At 34.7% G+C, this 22,950-nt stretch overlaps 1 protein-coding gene and 1 pseudogene across 1 annotated transcript; both read right to left on the reverse strand.

Annotated features, from left to right (window-relative positions):
- Positions 1 to 586: 586 nt before the first annotated feature.
- On the reverse strand, positions 587 to 3,072 carry LOC131019977 (7-deoxyloganetic acid glucosyltransferase-like; annotated as a pseudogene).
- Positions 3,073 to 18,936: 15,864 nt separating this feature from the next.
- Positions 18,937 to 21,644, reverse strand: LOC131019978 (7-deoxyloganetic acid glucosyltransferase-like). Its single transcript, XM_057948616.1, has 2 exons — positions 20,905 to 21,644; positions 18,937 to 19,993 (listed from the first exon to the last, which is right to left on the reverse strand). Exons 1-2 carry the CDS (start codon positions 21,398 to 21,400, stop codon positions 19,068 to 19,070), a joined length of 1,422 nt encoding a protein of 473 aa, XP_057804599.1. The 5' UTR covers positions 21,401 to 21,644; the 3' UTR covers positions 18,937 to 19,067.
- Positions 21,645 to 22,950: the final 1,306 nt, after the last annotated feature.

The following is a 22,950-nucleotide window of genomic DNA, read 5'->3' on the forward strand; positions in this document are numbered from 1 at the left end:
ATTACAAAAAAACCGTAATGACATATATAATTTAATTATCATCGGTAACGTTGTATTGTACAACGATTTTATTTTGTAATCTTTTTTATACATGACAATTTAATATTTTTTCTAAATTTTTTTCTGTTATTAATCTCAAAAAATAAATAAATAATTCTAAAACAACAAAATGATATTGACATCAATAACATATATTATATATCATCCAAAACATTCATACATTGTCATCACAATATAATGAAAACGTCGCATATGTTCTATTTAGCTATATGTCGTAATTAAAATTAAGAAAAAACATCAGCTTGCTCGACATTTGGAACGACGTTTCTGGCAAATAATATTTCTTGGAATCACATGCCCCTTTAGCTAAACGGCTTCCTTTATCTAACATAAAATGGATAAATAATGAGAGTAGTTTGTTTTGCCTAAGAAAAAATTATTTGATGAAAAAAAAGAGAAGAATTTGTAATGTTACAAACAAACATGAACCAATCGATTGTTTTAGTTACATGTACGCAATTATAAATAAGCATGAAGAATTTGGAATGGCTCTTGCACAAAAATAATTGCTAACTTATGATATATATTAAAGAAAACGGGTAAAGTATCATTTGTTCATTCTCAAATTTGAAATAGGAAAAAAAGAACAATAATTTTTTCTCAATAGGACACTTAAAAAAACAGAGGGAGTATGAGTTTATGCATGGTTTATATTTTAAAAGGGTTTATAACCTAACTCTTCCCTTTTTATTATTAGCTCAACTTTTACATACATCACTAGAATTAGATAGCTCTATTTTTTTGCTATCCTCATCATCTTAATTTCCTCAATGAGACGATCCACATCTGCAAACGAAGAGCCGCCGGGGCTGACGGCAGACTTGGCTAACTCCGCCATTTCCTCAGCCCTCTGCAAGAACTCTTCCTTCCTCAACTCCATAAGCTCTCTCACCATCTTCTCAACTATAACTCTATCACAACTATCTTTCATGTCCAAACCAATCTTCCACACTGCTTCGACGTACCTACTATTCACTTGTTGGTCAACAAAATACGGCCAACAAAGCATAGGCTTCCCCGCGACCAAGCTCTCCAGAGTCGAGTTCCATCCACTGTGCGTGAGGAATCCTCCAACGGCCGGGTGAGCCAACACCTCCTCCTGCAGGGCCCAGCTCACTACACAACCTCTCTCCTCCGTCCCCCGAGCCAGCTCGGGGGAATAATCTCATCGGGATCCGAGCCTAGCCCGGTGATCGAACCGGGCCTCCGGACCCACAAGAATCTTGCCCCACTACTCACCAAGCCGTGCCAGATTTCATACATTTGGGCTTTTGTCATGACAGCAAGGCTGCCGATGCTGACATAGATAACAGATTTGGAGGGCTGTTTGTGGAGCCAAGAGATGCAGCACTTGTCTTCTTCCCATATGCTGTAGGAGGTGGGAGCAGCAAGGAGTCTGGCTTTGAGGTGGGCGTGGAGCGGGCCCACGGCGTACATGGTGGGGCAGATGTTGTGCATTTGAGATAGTATGGGCTCCTCGAGGTGTTGGAATGTGTTGAAGATGAGGCCCTGAGCAAGAGGGATGTGTTTTGCCTCGCTCAGAATTAGTTGGATTATGCTGTCGTTGAGATTCTTGGTGCGGCAAAAGCTCGGCAGATCGCGCCGCCGGATAATGCCTTCCATGCCGGCTGCATTTCTTATCATCTCATCTAAGTTGTCATCTGTACCAAAAAGATAACATATGAACTTAATTTACAAACACAAATGGTGAAAGATCAAACTTCTATCATATGTCTACTGATGTGATTACTGAAGTCACTCATTTTATGTTGTACCGTCAAATAAACCAAGGTTGTCAAAGAGAGTAAGAATATAACCCTTACTTATACCTAAAGTATATAGGTAAATCACTAAATCATCAACAACAAAGGGAAAATGCAAGTTTGAGTTTGGAGATATCTTGTTCAATCTATAACTAACTTAACTGCTCAACTCACAAATTTTCCGTGAAAGAAAGAAAACTCACAAATAAATAAGTAAATAAAATTATCATTTCGTTTATTTCCAAAAGAGCGTACCTTCGTGGAAAATGGTGGAAAACAGTAGTATACCCTCTTTTCTAACTTTTTCATATATGGAGTATTTTGTAGAAAGAGATAACTTCTCCCAATTAGAATGGAGAGTTTTCCAATGACATATCTTTTCCATCTTTTCACTTTAATTGTAAAGATGTTATTATAAGGATTGGTGTAATAACATTATTACGAGAAGAAGAATTGGTGTGGTCAATATTTTTGTTTTCGCCCTAACATGAGATAGAAATGATGAAACCTATAGATGTGATGGATTTTTTTTCATCTTTTTTCTTTCCACTCATTTTCTCGTAATAAGTCCTAAAACAAAAACTAGCATAGGATTGCCCTTAATATCAACTGAAAATACCTAATCACAACAAAAGATGAATGAATAAATTAAAAAAATGGCAATTAAACCTTTAAAAGGAAGCTCCCCAGCTTGAATGAGGTTGGGCAAACAGAGGTAGGTCCAAAACCCAGAGGGACTAATGGTGTCAAAGTAGAGAAGCGGAACTCCCATCTCCGCCGCAATATCAGTAGCGAAGGTGAAGATCCCATCGGCTATCAAGCAAGTGGCGCCAGAGTTGAGCAGCATCTGCCGGAAAATCGGGACGGCGGCAGTGTCCATGGATTCCAGAAGGTTCGGTATCTCGCCGCCGGTGCGCGGATTATCCTCCGGCAGGCCATCGGGGACCGTTTCGAAGCGGAAGTTTGGATAGTTTTGGAAGTGAATGTGAGCGTTGGAGTGGTTGTTGAGGCGTTGTTGGATGTAATCAGTGTTGAGGAATGTGACTTTGATGTGTTCAAGGCATAGAATCTCCGCGAGTTTCAGCATACAATTCACAGGTCCCTGCAGAGGTAGAGGAAATATGAAGACATGAGGTGAGGATGCTCTTTCCTCTTCCATTTTTCTTTCTTTCAACAATCATTATCTTCTCTTCACTCCACTATCTACTCCTTTTTTCTCCACCCAAAATACAAATACTTTATTGCCTTCTAATTGCACAAATATAATTAAATCTATTTTGTCTATATATGAATTAAAAAATTTGCTGTTGAATATGACATCTTATAGTGATTGTTTTGATTTTTATCCGATTTTTAATTTTTGATGAATTAATATCGTCATGAATTTATGATTAATTGAGGTGGCAAATTAATGACATATTCAACTATGAATATTTTAATTATACAGTTGATAAAAAAAATATATATATATATTAATCATACAGAAATAGTCCATTACAGTATTTATTTAAGGATAGTTTACAGTCGTCTAGAAAATCACAACGATTAGAAATTTATGTATTTAGAGAGAATATTTTTAATTCACGCGCAAAATTTGTGTATTTCATACAACTACTCCAACATCTATCAATTATATAAAGGAATACATTTTTGAGAGCCCACATCAATTCTCTATCCTACGTGGCGCTCTCAATGATCTTTATTTACCTCTCTTTGAATTCCCACAAGTATTCTGCATGACTGCATGTTTCTATCTCTTTGAAATCTCTTCTTCCGTAACCGACCTACAAGTCTAATTATGCGTTGAATCACATTACTAATACTATTCTTTTCACTGCACAATTATCTCCCTAGAATTATGCGTCCACCATACATGATGAGTTCATTCGAGTATAGTAAGTATTGTTAATTAGACTCTCTCTCTATCTCTCTCTCTCTATTATACTATTAAGTTCCTATAAATCAGATTTTATATTAAATGCAATTAATATTCATAAATATATTTACTTAATAATCCAACAATATATATATATATATATATATATATATATATATATATGTGTGTGTGTTGTATACGTTGGCTCCAACTGTGTTGTTGATGAGCTGCTTCGACATCACCTCGCTCTCTAGCATCATGGTCGTGGCGGATCAGAGAAGCTTCATCTAATGCAGATAGTATATAAATAGCTCAACGTCAAGAGTTTTGCATAATATATATCCCATCAATCCCATCTTTCTTCAAAATTAAATACATAAAAAAGTTGGTTACATGTATCATGTTTTGGTGGTATTGTATTATACTGTTGTGTAATATTTGTATTCTATAACCACGAAGTTCAAATTCTTTTGTATTAGTAATATAGTTTGAGAGATTTTTCCTCTGTTTGTTGCTTTATTTTTATTTTATTTTAGAATTTTATGTCACAAGCAAAGCACTGATTATAAGAACAACAACAAAAAATCATATTGTCTTGAATGAGTGTGTATAAAGCTCCGATATGCGCTTAATTACATGTATACATGATTTATAGTTTACCTCTTCCTATGAACTTGACATGCTTTTTTTTCATACTTTATTGTTAGACAAAATTTTTTAGCAGTGTACGTGCGACGTTAAAAAGTGAAATATATATCATGAACAATTAATATACGAGAAAGAACACATTTTAAAGTATTTTTACATTTAGTGTTTTTTTTAAGGTTTATATAACTCCTGTTGTTATGGCGATTAAGTTGAAAAAAGGTTATATTCTCAGCCTGCATGTGGTCTATTAAGTGGTAATGAATATGTATGGAAAACAAGAAGCTTCTAAATTATAATAAGCACGTTCATTCATAATAATATTATTTAATTTGAGAAATAAAGACAATTATTTATATATTTAATTTGTTTATAAAAAAACAAACTATCAAATTTAGTAATCGACTTTTTTTTAGTTGTTGGACCTTGGTTATTGACCTTTTGTTATCTCATTTAAATATTACCTTAATTATATTTTTTATGAGGATGTTGTCTAGGAAAATCTCACAAATTTGTTTCAAAATTTTATTATATTAAATCGAAAGGTTATTAATCAATCTATTATTAAATAGAATACATATTGAAGGTCTCTCCTTCATTCTCTATCCTATGTGGCACTCCGGCCCACAAGTTAGTATTTGGATCATTCTCAATTCTATAATATATGACATTCTTAATTACATCTTTTTTTCATCTATTCCACATTGAAATTATACTAAACTCCATCAATTCATAATCTATATAAATTAAAAGGCTTAACCTTCATGTAGACATTAGCCCATCTACTTTTTCCACATTGATATTATATTTAATCATTCGAAAATATAGATAAAGAAATACTTATAATATGTATTTCAAATAAAGAGTTTTTCACATGTTTTTATAACTTCAATAGATTTTCACATTAAATTTATAATAAACTTCATAATTCAAAATCTAAAAATTTGAACTGAAATTTCAACCTTTAATTTTACACTATATGACACTTTTATATTTATTTTCATCTATCCCACATTGAATTTATACCAAACTTCATCAATTCATTGCCTAAATAAAAGGCTCAATCTCCATGAGGATATTAACTCATCTAGCTTTTCACATTGATATTCTATTAAATTTAATCATGGAAAAATCTAGATAAAGAAATACTTATAACATGTATTTCAAATAAATAGTTTTTCACATTTTCTTATAGTTGCAATAGTAATTTTCCCGTTAAATTTATATTAAACTTCAGAATTCAAACTATTTGAATTTGGTCATATAAAATAAAATAATACTTAAATGTATTTTAAATAAATAAGTTATTCAATTTAATTTCGTCATATAAAATAAAATAAAAATGATACTAAGATATATCATTATGGTAATAATAGGTGTAGAATTGATGAAGTTTTGTAAGAATATGTTGATGTAACACATTCTCATATATGACATTTTTTTCAAATTAAATTATTTCATATATATTTTTACACTAAATAAAACACCTAATCTTCATTCATATATTAGCTTATCATCGTTCCCACGTTGATATTTTATCATTCCTGCATTGATCTTAAATTGAACTTCACTATGAAAAAACATAAATAAAAGGATACTTTTGAGATGCATTTAAAATAAATAGATTCTTCAATTTAATTTGATCATAAAAAATAATTTCAAATAAATTATCATTTCTAAATTGATCTAACACATTCTCATATATATTGAATCTATATTAAATCTCACCATTCAAATTTATATAAAATGATTATTAAACTTTGTCATTTAAAAATCTAAATAAAAAGACACTTAACTTTGAAAAAATAATAAAAATATATTTAAATGTATTTGAAATAAATAGATTCTTATTAATTGAAATTTTATCAAGATCATTACCCAATTATTGATTTATATTATATTTATTTATATACATACTTTATAAATTAAAACAAATCTTAGAAATTAATTGGTATTATTATATGGGTTTGGGACGAGAATAAATATTAATATCATCACATATATAATAAAAAATGGAATACTCCTATGTTGCATCACCATATTTTTACATTTTTATTTATCCTAATTCTCCAAAGATTTTAATATTTATTCATTCTTATTTATCTAAATTTTCTCACCCCACAATGATTTTTTATGAGATTTCACCAAAATTAAATCTATATAAAAGGATGCTCTTACTCTCCAACCCAAAATTTCATATTTAATTAGTGGAATGATTGAGATTAATACTATTTGAATTGCTTTGTCAATTCAAGTTGATCAAATTTATTTGGTTAAATAAAAAATTCTTTAATTTTATTTTTAAAAATAAATACCAGTGATTAAATAAATTATTTATTCATTTTACTTTGGTCATAAAATAAGATATTTTGCATATTTCTTTTTTTATTTTATAAAAGTTGAATTACGCATTGATTTTTATGAAAATTTACCAATTGAAATATTAAATAAATTGATATGATATAATTTGAATCTCATATCATTTTTTTAAGCCTTAGACGAGATGATTCTCGAAACTTAGTTATGGTCTTCCAAACTTCAAATAAGATGATGCTTACTAGCCACTTTTATTCTTTTAAACTCCAAACAAAATGATATTTGAAATTCAATTATGTTATTTTAAGCTCTAAATGAGATGATGCACATAAACCTGTTATGGTTTTTCAAACTCCATACAAGATGATGTTTAGAAGTTAATTATGATCTTATAAGCTTCAGATTGTATAATCTCAGGGGCCGTTTGATTTGCAGTTTAGGATTGATTAGGATTAAAATTATCTTGAGGAATTAGTGTGGATTAGTGTGGATTTATATTATTTCATGGGTGTTTGAAATCATGGCTACTTAATCCTATATTGTGTTTGATATCCATAGGATTATGTTGGATTATATTATCTAATACCAAAATTATCCTCATATAATTTTAAAAATATCATTTGTGTCCACCATTACTTGGGCATTTGCATTGATATGCGTGAGGAAGGGTAGCAGAATTTTTATCCAACTTCGCAGTATTAAAGTTATCCGAGGGGGGATGGCCGGATTATTAGTATGGGTTATTCCCACAAAATAGCATGTAGAAATAGGATTAAGTAGGAGTTGACCACATTAATAGAACATGATATCAAACATCATACTAACCTGTATTAATTTAATTTATCCTACCTATCAACCCATATCAAACAGGCCCTCACAGGTCAGTCCTTGTCTTTCAAGCTCCTAATGAAAATAATGTTTAGAAGTGAGTTATGATATTTAAAGCATCAGATTGTGATGTTCAAATGATTGACATATAAAAGTCAAATATAGTGTTTCAAGGTCCAGACGAGATAATGCTCAAAAGTTTGGCGTTCAAAAGTCAAATATTGTCTTTCAAGTTATTGATGATCGATTGGTATTACAGAGATGAGATGAGATGATGCTTATACGACATATGAGATCTTAAATTAACTTTTATTCGTCAATATAGAAAAATTGTACAAAATTTATATAAACGGGTATTTTTATTATTTTAGAAAAAAATGAACAATCAATTGACGGACCTATTATTTCAAAAACGTCTATACTTTTATTTAGGTTTGCAAATATTGAAATCTATTTACAATTTTTTTTAGAATTTGTATTATGAAGTTTAATATAAATTTACTGTGAAAAACTATTGCAACTATAAAAAAAAATATGGAAAATTATTTATTTTAAATACATATTACAAGTATTTCTTTATCTAATTTTTTTCCATGATTAAATTTAATAGAATATCAACATGGGAAAGATAGATGAGCTAATGTATTCATGGAGATTGAGCCTTTTATTTCGGTTATGAATTGATAAAGTTTTGTATAAACTCAATAAGGAATAGATGAAAACAAATGTAAAATGCCAGATAATGCATAACTGAGGGTGAAGCAAATATTAAATTGTGAGAATGCCACATATGATAGAGAATAGTTATGATAAATAAATATTCTCATATAAATTGATATGATATAATTTGATTCTCATATCAATTTTTTTAAGCCTTAGACGAGATGATTCTCAGAATTTAGTTATGGTCTTTCAAACTTCAAACAAGATGATGCTTACTAGCCAGTTTTATTCTTTCAAACTCCAAACGAAATGATGCTTGAATTAAACTTAGTTAAGGTATTTTAAACTCCAAATGAGATGATGCACATAACTCTGTTATGTTTTTTCAAGCTCCATACAAGGTGATGTTTGTAAGTAAGTTATGATCTTATAAGTTTCAGATTGTATAATCTCACAAGTTAGTCTTGGTCTTTCAAGCTCCTAATGAAAATAATGTTTAGAAGTGAGTCATGATATTTAAAGCATTAGATAGTGATGTTCAAATGATTGACTCATAAAAGTCAGATATAGTGTTTCAGGGTACAGACGAGATAATGCTCAAAAGTTTGGCGTTTAAAAGTCAAATATTCTCTTTTGAGATCTTGATGATCCTCTGGTTTTATAGAGTTGAGATTAACTTTTATCCGTCAATATAGAAAAATTATACTACAAAATTTATATAAAAGGATAATTTTTATTATTTTAGCAAAAAATTTAACATTTAATTGACGAATATAGTTGAGATTAATATAAACTAAACTTTAATACATTAAGTTAAATGAATTAAAAATAATTATACTTTCTCCGTCTCACTCTAATAGTCATGTTTTCCTTTTCGGGACATCTCTTAAAATAGTCATGTTTTTATTTTTGGTAATGATTTTACACTACAAACACTGTGGCCTTATACACCTTTACACACTTTTACACTTAAAAAATAAGTTTCTTAATTTATGTGCCGGAAAGAAACAAGACTATTCTACTAAGACGAATGGATTATATAAAAATAACACAAATAATTTAAATCATAATTTAAAGTCCCGTCGAATTTCGACGGGTTATACACTAGTTAAAAAAATATCCAATGCTCTGGAATTTGGGCACCTAATTGGTTGTTATGATAGCTGTTTGTATGGAATGCATCTCTTTCCACTTGTTTAACATAGTATGTTAGAAAAATGTTGTGGTTTTTTGCCTAGTGGGCTTTTTTATATCTTTAACGAGTACTCTTCATGATTCGCGATCTAGATATATACTTTTCTTTTGGGTGCATTTTTCGGTGCATCCTTATCTTGAGAAGTCAAGTCAACTCCCTCTAATTAAATTATTTGGATTCATTTTGTTTTATCATAGTTTTGTTAGAAAAGTGTGGTGTTTCATTTGCCTATTGGCGTTGTTTATACCTTTTACTAGCACTCTAATTGATTCGTGATCTAGTTATATACTTTTTTTCTGCATTTTTCGATGCATCTTTAACTTGAGAATTCAACTTTTCCCTATAAATTATTTAGGTTTCGTTTCCATTTTGAATTGTTGAACAATTATTGTCCCCAATATGATGGTATATGAGAAAATTTTGATAAGAATATCAAACGACCTAAATTAAGCGGATGTTACACTTTCTCATAATTTGTTGTATCTTATTTATTAATAATATTATTATTGTATAACTATTATTATAAAAATAAAAATATTATATAACAAACTTTAATTAACCTTTATCATTAAAATTTGAAATTTTAAAACATAATATACCCTCTATCTACAAAAATTGTAATCTTATTAGTAGGATATTTTAACTATTATTATAAAAATAAAAGGGTTAATTGCCGATAAATTCACGAGAAATTACCAAATTCAGGAATTTATCATGACTTTTAAATTTGGCATTTAAATGCATCACCGGATAAATTCGTTTGATTTTTCCCCCGACGTACAAACGCGGCATACTTAAAGCTGAGTTGGCATGACTTGGCAGCCGATATTCCAGGGTGGCATTGTCGGAACGATAAATTACACGACGTCGTTTTTTTTAAGCCTTAGTCGACGTTGTTTAAGTTAGAACGACGTCGTTTCATCAGTGTCGTGTATTTACTACCAAAAATCACCCACATTTACACTTTAACCCTAGAATTACCTTATTGTAAGTGGGAAAAGGTTCCAGAGTTCAAGAGTCACGACTTGTCGCTGTTATTCGAGGATTGTGGGTGGGATTTGGTTGAGAGAATAAAGAATTGCAGGCTGTCGGATTGTAGGTGGCATCTGGGACCGCAAATCCCTGGAGAAATGTCTGAAAGGTAGACCCTTTTAACCATTTTTAATGTGTTTTTCACATTTGTCAGTAAAAACTTGTTTGTTTGTTTTTTTTTTTTTTTGCATTTACCCTTTCAAGAATTATTTTGGCTTACATAATTTGAGGCACGAATGTGGTCCAACTCTAGCTTTTGTGTATATAGTCTTGCTTTGTTTTTAAATTATTTTGTATTACATAATTTGAGGCATGGATGTGGTCTAACGTTGTTGTACAATCTCACTTCATGTTATTGATACCGGCTCACATTTATTTTTCGTCTGTTCTATCGATAGTCTGAAAATATGGCAGATCCAAATACTTTGAAAATATAACCTGTTTGTCATCGACTTCCTTGAATTCTGATTTGCGGTAAAATCTGAATTAACAAAGCCAACTAACAAACCATCTTTATTAGCTACAGATTTCTTGAAAATAATGTCCACTTCAACATTTCCTTTCAGATACCTCAAAATCCATTTTAGTGCATTCCAGTGCAGCTTTCTAAGTTCAACCATGTATCTGCTAATCACACTTATGGAGTGTGCAAGATTTGGTCTTGTACAGACCATAGTGTACATGACACTTCCCCCTATGTTTGCATATGGAATCTTCGATCTCCATCTCATTTCTTTCTTCATTAGTAAAGGGTTTTTAATTAACAGACAATTTAAAATGTGTAGCTAAACGAACTGTAACTGACGTTGACTCGTTCATATGATATCTTCTTAGAACTTTGAGTATATACTCTCTCTGATTTAGCCACAAACAACTCCGTTTTTTGTCTCTAAGAATGTCCATCCCAAGAATCATTCTTACACAGTGTTGTTTGTTGGCCCAATAGCCCAATAAGTTAATCCTCTACCTTGTATTTGGCAGCTCCCATTCTTTCCCAGTTCTTAATTTTGTGCCCTAGCGGCGCATTTTTTTCCTTCTCTGCAACTTTCCTTTTGCATCTTTCCTTTGGGGTTTTTGAAGGAGCCCACTGTTGCAGTTGTAAAAGGGTCGAGTTAATGAAAAGAGAGATAGCTTTGTGTTCTTCCCTTTATGCTTGCTGCAACTTTGTATTTATTTTGATGAAGAAATCTTTAGAAGAATCTCCAATTGAAGAAGAAGAGAATGTGTATCTAGTCATGAGTTCATCTTCCAATATACGATGCAACATATATTATGCTCCTTGATAAGAGCCTAAACTATCAATTATGTCCTAGATATGAGTAACAACTATCTAAAAGAATCATCCAAGTTGAAGACTCCTTGACACGAGTATAGAATGTCCACAAATTTAAATTCAAGTGAAATACTCCTTGACACGAATATAAAATGTCTACAAATTCAAATTCAATTGAAAGACTCCTTGACACGAGTATAAAATGTCCACAAATTTAAATTCAAGTGAAATACTCCTTGACACGAATATAAAATGTCTACAAATTCAAATTCAATTGAAAGACTCCTTGACACGAGTATAAAATGTCTACAAATTCAAATTCAAATGTAGACTCCTAGACACGAGTATAAAAGGTTTCCAAATTCAAAGTCCCTATCTATTATACTCCTTGACACGAGTATAAATGTCTACACATTCAAATTGAAGACTTCTTGATATGAGCATAAACTATCCAAATTCAAATTCAAATTGAAAAACTCTTGAATACGAGTATAAATTATTCACAAGTTTGAATCCAAGAACTCCATGATATGAGTATAAATTGTCTAATAAATTCAAAATTATCGAGACTCGTTCATTTCCACGACAAGTCGTCCATGAACAAGTCACAAGGGGGCATTTGTAGGCACATGATTTTTTACTAAATATTTATTGATTTTATATTTTATTTATTTTGGAAATCTTATTCAATATATATATGATAAATTATTGATAAAGTTATTATACCATATCACAAAGATAGAGATCAATTTCTTTAGCAGCAAGTCAAATCTTAATATTGATATATATATATATATATCAATCTTCAAGGGCCAATAGGATCGTGCCACGTCAGCCCTAGGCCCATAATCATGTGGGCTCAAGGCCAAAGCCTAACTCTTCCTACAACTATAAATAGGGGTCTCCACATTAGTTATAAGCACACAAAATCATAATTCAAGAGCTCAAGAATTGGAGGAGAATTCTCTACAACGAAGTTCTCTTTAATACTCAAGGTGTCCCATCGAGATTCATGGCGTTCTTCACGAAAGCAGTTCAAAGCTCAAGTCAAGTCCAGCGTTCGATCCGAAAACAAGGCGAGAGTCATCCACGTAGGCGTTATAAAGCTTGAAGCTCGACGCATACTTTGGAAGCAAGCCGAAGCCCTCCACATCGGCGTATACTTTGGAAGCAAGGTGAAGCCCTCTACACCGACATATACTTTGGAAGCAAGGCGTAATCCTCCACGTCGGCATATACTTTGGAATTAAAGATCAAGTCAAGCTCAACATATGTTTGGGAAACATGATGAAGTCTTCTACGTCAACGTTATAAAGCTCGAAGCTCAATGTATACTTGGAAACAAGTCAAAGTCTTCCATGTCAATGTTAATTATAAAGCTTGAAGATGAAGTCCAAGAAGATCGAGGGTATATTTTTCCAACAAATCTCAATGACTACTAGAAGACCATCCAAGAATCAACTTGAAAAGAAGAATCATAGGAACAAATAGAGATAGCAATCCACACAAATACATTTGATCTATAAATATTAAATTTGTACGTAATTTTGTATTTATTAAATTAAATACATAAATATGTGTTTACAAAGGTTGATTTGGAACTTGTATTGACCCAGGAAACATTAATCTATGTATACTTTAGTTATGAGTGTTTTGGATAGTATTTTCCTAAAATTACAAAATCATAATTTTAAATGATGTCCCAAAACCTAGTGCCCACCTACAAAAACAAACTTCATAATTTTGCACGATTTTGTTCTGCATTTTTGTGTTTGTGCAATGGATTTGGTCCAGTCTGCCAAATAATTGATAGTTTAATTTCTCAGAGGAAAGAACAGTTTTACAGATTTTTGAGCTGTATTTTTTTTATACATAATTTGTGTCGGAAATGCATTTTTTATAATATATTAATATAGCTAGGTGAGGGCAATGTTCAGTTCTAACTTTATGTATATTGTTAATCTTAGCTCCAAGATAACAATTCAAACCAATTGAAAAGCAATCTAAAACGAAACGAAAGAGACTCAAGATCTTTACGTGGTTCAGTTCACGAATGAACCTACATCCACGGGGGTCAACTAGAATGCTTTATTGAATCAAGATGAAGAAGATTACAGTACAGAGATCGGCAAGAACACTCAAACAAAACACTCACAGTATGAATGAAGTTCTTCTCTCCTTTCCCTTGTTTTCACTCTGATTTTCCCTCATACAGAAAAATGAATAAGAAATTCACATCAAACTCTAACTACCACAATCAAAGAGCTAAAAAACTAAGCTTATGCCAAATCACCGCCGTTGAAGCTTCTGGACTCGATCTGGGAGATCCATGCAAAAGTAACAGATTCATTTCCCCCTTTGCAACTAAGTCCTTGAGCATAAATCGCTTATTCACTTAAGCCCTCCATAAAGCGTGTTTTAGAGATTACAACTTTACATTTCTCCACCTTAATCGAATAAAACACTCCACTAGCTTTCCACCAAAAAACCAGCCCCACTACAGGGCTCCCCTCACCAACTGACTACAGCTTCTTCAACAAATGAACCAACCTCAAGCAATGTTTAAACTTAGCCGAGGGCAAGGCCTTTGTTAACATGTCAGCGGCATTCTCTTCAGTAGATACTTTCTCAATTTTAACAGTACCTTTATTCACAATGTCTCTTATGAAATGAAGTTTCACATCTATGTGTTTACTTCTTTCATGAAAGACTTGGTGCTTTACCAAGTGTATAGCACTTTGGCTATCACATTTGACAACCACACACTTCTGTTTCACTCCAAACTCAGATAAAATGCCCTTCAACCAAATGACCTCTTTTGCAGCTTCTGTTAGAGCCATATATTCTGCCTCAGTAGTGGATATAGCTACTACTGATTGAAGAGCCGACTTCCAGCTAACTGCAGCTCCATATAATGTGAAGATGTACCCAGACTGAGACTTTCTAGTGTCTTTATTAGCTGCATAATCCGAATCAGCATAACCAAGCAGCTTATCTCCACCATCTTCATCTATTCTTTCAAATAAAATACCATGGCCTGCTGTAGCTTTCAAGTATCTTAATATCCACTTTAATCCAGACCAATGTTCTTTACCAGGATTGGCCATGAACCTGCTAATAAGACTTATAGCATGAGCTATATCTGGTCTTGTACATATCATAGTGTACATGACACTTCCAACAATGTTGGCATAAGGAATCCTTTCCATAAATCTCTTATCTGCATCTGACTTTGGCTCTTGAGATTTTGAGAGTTTGAACTGCTGCCCCAGAGGTGTACAGACTTCCTTTGATTCTGCCATGTTGAATTTCTTCAAAACTTTTTGTATATAATCATGTTGCACCAACCAAAGCTGATTACCTTCTTTGTTTCTGAATAAATCCATTCCCAAAATCCTCTTAGCACTCCCCAGATCCTTCATCTCAAACTTTCTCCTCAAGTCTTCTTTTAGTCTCTCAATTTCAGATGCATCTTTGCTTGCCACAAGCATGTCATCCACATACAATAAGAGATAAGTAACTTCACCAGCATCATTTCTTCTTATATATACGCAACTGTCATAGTTCGATCTAACAAAACCAATATCTGTCATATGCTTGTCAAACTTAAGATACCATTGCCTAGAACTTTGCTTCAAACCATAGAGTGACTTTTTGAGCAAACATACCTTGCTCTCATCTCCTGCTGACACAAAACCTTCAGGTTGATACATATATATGCTCTCTTTTAGATCACCATGAAGAAAAGCAGTCTTCACATCTAGTTGTTGAAGTTCCAGGCCTTATTGTATGACAATAGCTAGGAGAATCCGTATCGAACTGTGTTTAACCACAGGGGAAAACACTTCATTGAAGTCTATTCCTTCTTTTTGAGTAAATCCTCTTGCCACAAGCCTTGCTTTGAACCTTACACTGCCATCTATCTCAATCTTCTTTTTGAATATCCATTTGCAGCTTACACATTTGTAATTCTTGGGAGCTTGCACCAGAATCCAAGTCTTATTTTTCATGAGAGAGTCCAATTCTTCTCTCATTGCCTGCAACCATTGCTCCTTTTCACTGCTATTCATGGCTTCTTTGTAAGTCTTAGGCTCACTGAAATCAATATCTTCAGCTGTAGCAAGAGCATGGGCAATCAAATCTGCATGCCCATATCTATCAGGAGGATGAACAGATCTCCTTGTTCTATCTCTGGCCAGAAGATAGTTGTTTAGATTCTCTTCTGTATCAGAATCAGCATCTGCCTCATCAGACTCCTCATCAGACTCCACCTGCAATGGAGTCTCATTTTCTCCTTCAAGCTCCATCTGCAGTGGAACTTGTTCATCCTCTTTCTGCTTTTCTTCAGCTTTCTCAATGCAAGGCATTCTGTTCTCGTTGAACACAACATCTCTGTTGATGATTAGTTTTTGCATTCGTGGTTCAAAACACCACAGCCTGTAGCCCTTTATACCTTTTGGATATCCCAAAAAAATGCATTTAAGTGCCCTTGGCTCTAATTTGTCTTGCCTAATATGTGCATATGCAAGGCAGCCAAACCTTCTTAGATATGAATAATCAGACACCTTGCCATTCCACATCTCATCAGGTGTCTTGAAACCAATAGCTGAAGAGGGAGATTTGTTTATCAAATGGCATGCAGTAGCAGCTGCCTCTCCCCAGAATCTTTTGGAAAGACCACTTTCAGATAGCATAGCTCTTACCCTCTCAAGAATGGTCCTGTTCATTCTTTCAATCAGGCCATTTTGCTGAGGGTTACCAGGCACAGTTCTATGCCTTTTAATACCTTTTGCTTTGCAAAACTCTGAGAAGTCATCTGACAGAAACTCTAGGCCATTGTCTGTCCTCAAATACTTGAGCTTCATATCTTTCTCTGTGTGAACCTCATTGTACCATTCCTCAAATTTTTTAAAAGTGTCAGACTTATTCTTCAATATGTAAATCCACAACTTCCTTGAGTAGTGGTCGATGAGAGAAAGATAATACTATCCACCTCCAATAGTTTCTGTTCTTGCCTTTCCCCACAAATCACAGGACACATATTCCAGTGGGGAGTTGCTCACCATCTTGCTAGTTGGATAAGGGAGCTTCTTGCTTTTAGCAAGAATGCATTCCTCACAATCCTTGATTCTAAAGGGTGTGGGATGCTTTAGTATTCCTTGCTTAAGCAATTCATTGAGACTGTTCTCACCAACATGTCCTAACCTTGAGTGCCATAGCATGGACCCATCTGCCATGTTTACTTCAGACTCCCCAACCATGGTGACCGCATCAAGATAGTATAGTTTGTTCTGCCTTATGCCTTTCATCACAGTAACAGATCCTCTTGATACCAACAATTCCCCATTTTCTGACTTGAAAACACACCCTTTGGCTTCCAGCATACCCAAAGAAATCAAGTTTCTCTTTAGTGAAGGAATGTATCTTACTCCTTGAAGAATTCTGATTACACCATCATGCATCTTGAATTTGATATTTCCAATCCCAAGAACTGGGCATAGATTGTCATTGCCAAGCATGACTGATCCCGCTCCCTCCTCCTTTAGATCCAGAAACCATTCCTTATGTTGACACATATGGAATGAGCAAGCTGAGTCTAGAATCCATCTCTCCCCAACCACATGGTTTGAAACATTCAGCATCTCTGCATCTTGTACATGTTCTGTGATTTCAGCAGATTCATGATTTTGCCCGCTATCCTTCTGTTTCTTTTTCCAGGAAAAGCAATTTTTCTTCAAATGCCCAACCTTCTTGCAATAATGGCATTTTCTAGTTTCTTCTGCTTCCTTCCCCTTTTGTTGGCCATCCTTCTTATTTTCAGTGTATGGCTTCTTTGATTTCTTCTTTTGCTTGGATTTTACATTCAAGCCTTCAGCAATAGAATCTTGTTTAAGATCTGAAGATTTCTGCTGCTCCTATGATTTCAGGGCTTTGATGACCTCCTCTGCATCGATGCCATCGGTTCGCCCATATAGCATTGTGTCCTTGAAGTGTTCAAGAGACTTAGGTAGCGCATTTAGGAGGATTATGGCTTTATCTTCACCACTAATCTTTACATCAACACTCTCTAAATCATCCAAGATTTTGTTGAACTCATCCAATTGATCAGACATCTCCTTTTCATCCAAGATCTTGAATGAAAACAGCCTCTGCTTGAGATAAAGTCTGCTAGCTAGGCTCTTTTGGAGGTATAGATCTTCAAGCTTTTTCCATACGGCTGCAGCACTTCCTTCTCTAGCTACTTCTCTGAGTACCTTATCGCCAAGGCACAAAATGATAGCAGAGTGAGCTTTCTCCAATAGATCAGTTCGATCGATTTTCTTGCCATCAACACCAACTGCTTCAAGTTTCTCCTCCTTTAATGCGACAGCCAAACCCTGCGATGTCAGAATCGCTCTCATTTTGATTTGCCACAAACCAAAATCATTTTTTCCATTGAATTTCTCAATCTCGTATTTCGACATCGATTCAATCCCGCGAGACCTTCCAAGATTTTCTCCTCTCGTTCCCACAGACGGCGCCACTTGTTAATCTTAGCTCCAAGATAACAATTCAAACCAATTGAAAAGCAATCTAAAACGAAACGAAAGAGACTCAAGATCTTTACGTGGTTCAGTTCACGAATGAACCTACATCCACGGGGGTCAACTAGAATGCTTTATTGAATCAAGATGAAGAAGATTACAGTACAGAGATCGGCAAGAACACTCAAACAAAACACTCACAGTATGAATGAAGTTCTTCTCTCCTTTCCCTTGTTTTCACTCTGATTTTCCCTCATACAGAAAAATGAATAAGAAATTCACATCAAACTCTAACTACCACAATCAAAGAGCTAAAAAACTAAGCTTATGCCAAATCACCGCCGTTGAAGCTTCTGGACTCGATCTGGGAGATCCATGCAAAAGTAACAGATTCATTTCCCCCTTTGCAACTAAGTCCTTGAGCATAAATCGCTTATTCACTTAAGCCCTCCATAAAGCGTGTTTTAGAGATTACAACTTTACATATATGATAGTTAGGACAGATATCGGATCATTTTCTATTGTTTGTCGGCTTTCCAGGTGGTTAATAAACGTGTTAAGTTCTAATTAGTTTATTTCCTATGAACCATATTGTATTAAATTATCGTTTTATTTTGTTTTAGTTGGAGACAAAAAGGCAATTTGTTTGGAGATAAAATTCAAGCATGTTTATTTAGTCAGGTGATGAAAATTGGAATTGACATCATAATATATGAAAAAGAAGAATACCAGTCTGAATTATAATGAAATAAACACCTTAATTTTGTTTGAAAGACAATGAAAATAATCTTCTCATTCAATTCAATAGCATATCGTGTACGTGCAACTTCAATGTGAAGAATCAATATTTTATTTTTCAAACGACGAGAGAATCGATGATTAAATAGGAGACTCATAATATTTTGTTCATAGGTATGTTCATCATCTTGATATCTTGAATAAGACGATCGAAATCCAGAGAGGAAGAGCCGCCCGGGCCCACGCTGGAGTGAGCCAGTTTGGCCATAGCATGAGCCCTTTCCAAGAAGAAATCCTTTCTCACCTCCATAAGCTCCCTAATCATCTTCTCCACCACAACCCTATCACAACTATCTTTCATGTCCAAACCTAGCTTCCAAACCTCCCCCACGTACCTGCCATTGACTTGCTGGTCGGCATGAAACGGCCAACAAATCATAGGCTTCCCAGCAACGATGCTCTCAAGAGTCGAGTTCCATCCAGAGTGCGTCAAAAACCCGCCCACCGAGGGGTGTGCCAGCACCTCCTCCTGTGGGACCCAGCTCACCACATACCCTCTCTCTTTTGTCCCCTCCAATAAATCCAAAGGAACCTCGTCATCAGGCTCGGACCCGGACACCGAGCCGGGCCTCCGGGCCCACAAGAATCTGGCCCCGCTGTTCACCAAGCCATGCCAAATCTCGTACAGTTGGACCCTTGTCATGACAGCAAGACTTCCGATGCTGACATAAATCACAGATTTTGGTGGCTGACTGTGAAGCCAAGAAATGCAGCTCTTGTCTTCTTCCCAAATGCTGTTGGAGGCGGCGTCGGCTGCGAGCCTGGTTTTCAAGTGGGCGTGGAGGGGCCCGACGGCGTAGATGTTGGGGCAGATGCTTAGCATTTGGGATAGGATCGGAGCATCCAGGTGTTGGAACGTGTTGAAGATGAGGCCTTGAGCTAAGGGAATGTGCTTCGCTTCCTTGATTACTAGCTCTATTATTGGATCCTTCATGTCTTTGATTCGGCAGAAGCTCGGCAGATCGCGCCGCCTCATCACGCCTCCTTCCATTCCGCCTACAACTTCGTCTAGCTCCTCATCTTTTGCCAAACCAATATCAAAATTAAATTAATTACATGCAAAAATAAACAAAAAAAGCCATTTAGCTATTGTAATTAAAGATTAAAAGTAGTAACTAGATAAACAAAAAAATACACTCCCCTATTCATATTATATGTCATTCTAAATTTCTGCACACAAATTAAGAAAATTTCTTGTTTCTTAAAAATTACTCTCTTGATATTTTTTAAAATTTTTGATTGACGAATGGTGAAGAATGTGAATTTTGAGGTGAGCTACTTAAGGTAATAATTAATGGAATGGGGAGAGGTAAAATATTAGAATATTGGTTTGTATTTAAAAAATTGAAGTTGCACAAAACGACACATGTTTTGAATAGGGGGAGGAAAAAAGAAGTAATTCTTACAATTTTATTTTATTATATATAATAATAATCACAAAGCTATAAGTTGCAAATTAACCTTGTTTTTCCTACAATTCATGATTAAGAATCTTTTTAATAGTGAATAAATTGTATTTTGTCTTTAATTCACTAATAAAATATACTTCTAACTTAGACCTGTAGTCGTCTTATTTTACCTATAATTCACAATCACAATGCTTCTTAGTCGTAGACGGGTCCTATTTTACCGATGATTCACAGCTACAAAGCTTGTTAGTCATAAATATTCCATATTTTACTTACAATTAATAGTCACAAAGCTTTTTAATTGTAAATTGGCTCTATTTTGCGAAGAATTTACAATCATGCACGAAGTTTACACTAATTGTGAATTACGGTCAAAATAGTACTTTAAGCAAAAAATATCTCTATTTTATTTTTATCTTCGTAACCATGTATTAATTTTAGAATATAAAAAGAAGTATTTGAATAAATGAAGTCAAATAAAGAAATTGGGAAAGAGGAAGAAATGGCGAGACAGAGAGAGACCTGCAAAAGGAACCTCCCCTGCTTGAATGAGGGTAGGCAAAGAGAGAAGACCCCACAAACCACATGGGCTAATGGTGTCGAAATACAAGAGCGGAAGTCCGGCGTCCTTTGCTACACGAGCAGCAAAAGTGAAAACCCCGTCGGCGATCAAGCAGGTGACGGGGGTGGCGGCGGAATGCAGAATCTGGCGGAACAGAGGCTGGGAGACATCTTCCATGGACTGCAAGAGGTTGAGTATCTGATCGCCCGTGCGGGGATTGTCGTCGGGAAGGCCGTCGGGGAGCGTTTGGAAACGGAAGTTGCGATACTTGGTGGTCAAGTAGGCGGCGGAGTCGGGGATGCGGCGCTGGACGTGGTGGCTGTTGAGGAAGGTGACTCGGATGCCGGCGAGGCTCAGCATTTCGGCGAGTTTGAGCATGCACTTCACGGGGCCCTGCAGCGGCAGTGGGAATATCATAACGTGAGGACACAATACTGCTGCTTCTGATTTAGCCATTGGAGCTTGAGGTCAATTGTTGAACTACAGTTGAGAGGTTTGTAGTGTAATTCGAGTTTGATGAGTCTATTTATGCTACAGTTATTGACTTATTGGTCGTGTTTGTGTTAACGTTGCTTGTTGGAGCAGAGCCTCAATGCCTATTTCTGCCTCCTTTAATAGTGAGCCAATCTGATATTCTGGATAGGATATAGCATCTCATAATTTTTTGTATATTTAATCTTATTACTTCCTCCATCCCATTATAAATGACTCAAAACTTTTCGCCACGAGAATTAAGTAGAAGGTGTAAATTTGTTAAAAGTGATAGGACCCACACTTTTTTAAGGATTAAATTTTTTCATTTATGAAAACAAGCCACTTATAATGGGGCGTCCCAAAATAGAATACATGTCACTTAAAATGGGATGAAGGGAATAAATTCTAATGTCTTGAACTATACAAATTTTCGAATGTTTAAAATTTTGACATGGTTATTAATTTGTCGGTCAATTAATATCGTGATGGTTAGCTGAAGTAGCTTAAACATCCAGCTATATCGTTTAGTACAACAATCATTTAAACTATGTAGATATTCAAGGTGTCCATGTGATACGATCCTTGGCCAGATTGTTCAAACGACGCGCAAAACGGAAGACTTAGAACAACGAACCAATAGATGAATGGAATCCCAAAACCTCTGAATCTAACCCACAGAATGATTTAGGCGAATTGAATTCCCTAAACCCCAACATGACATTGACGCAGCAACTCGGGGACGATGAATGACACCCGACGAGGGTTGGTTGACTCGTCGTTACGCCGATAGATGAATTCTCTTGGAATATTCAAGAGGAATTCGAAAAACTCTCAAGAGATAATAAAACTCACAGTTTTGATTAAAAAATAGGTTCAATTTTCGGCCAACACCTTAAAGCCCTATATATAGGCAAAAACTAAACCTAGTCTAATAAGGAAACAACTTTAAATAAACCCTAATGAGCCAAACAAGGCCCTTGTTCCCTAAAATTCGAAAATACCCAATAAGCTAGACTATTGGGCTCTAAAATAACAAAGCTAAAAATAAAATAAATAAAGTCTTCCAACTTCGGCCCAAATGCAAATAAATCAAAATCAAACATAAACATGGGGCGCCAACTCCACCATCTCCAAATGGCTTCTTCTTCAACTCCTACTTCCTCAACGACGAACCTTGGGCTGCATCATTCCCTTCCTCTTAAAGAGAATTTGTCCTCAAATCCAAATAGTCACCTACATCAAAAGGAAACTTGTCCGTGCATATATGCAACCATTCCCAAGCATCAGGTTCAAACACCTTCAAACTCTTTCTCACGCTCCCCTTGGCCAACAACTCAATGATCGGCCTTTCCTCCTTCTTGGCCCACTTCCAATCACTAGTCCTTGCAAGAAGGGAATTATGCATCAATCCATTCTCCTTTCTAACTACGGGCTGCTCCTTGGACTTCACCTTCTCCGCCTCCTTTTGCAATTGCGCTTGATCCTCATAAACTTGTTGAGGAGTGAGAGGAACAAGCGACACCTTCTTTTGC

This window comes from Salvia miltiorrhiza, chromosome 4, assembly GCF_028751815.1.
Source record: "Salvia miltiorrhiza cultivar Shanhuang (shh) chromosome 4, IMPLAD_Smil_shh, whole genome shotgun sequence".
Classification (NCBI taxonomy): Eukaryota; Viridiplantae; Streptophyta; class Magnoliopsida; order Lamiales; family Lamiaceae; genus Salvia; species Salvia miltiorrhiza.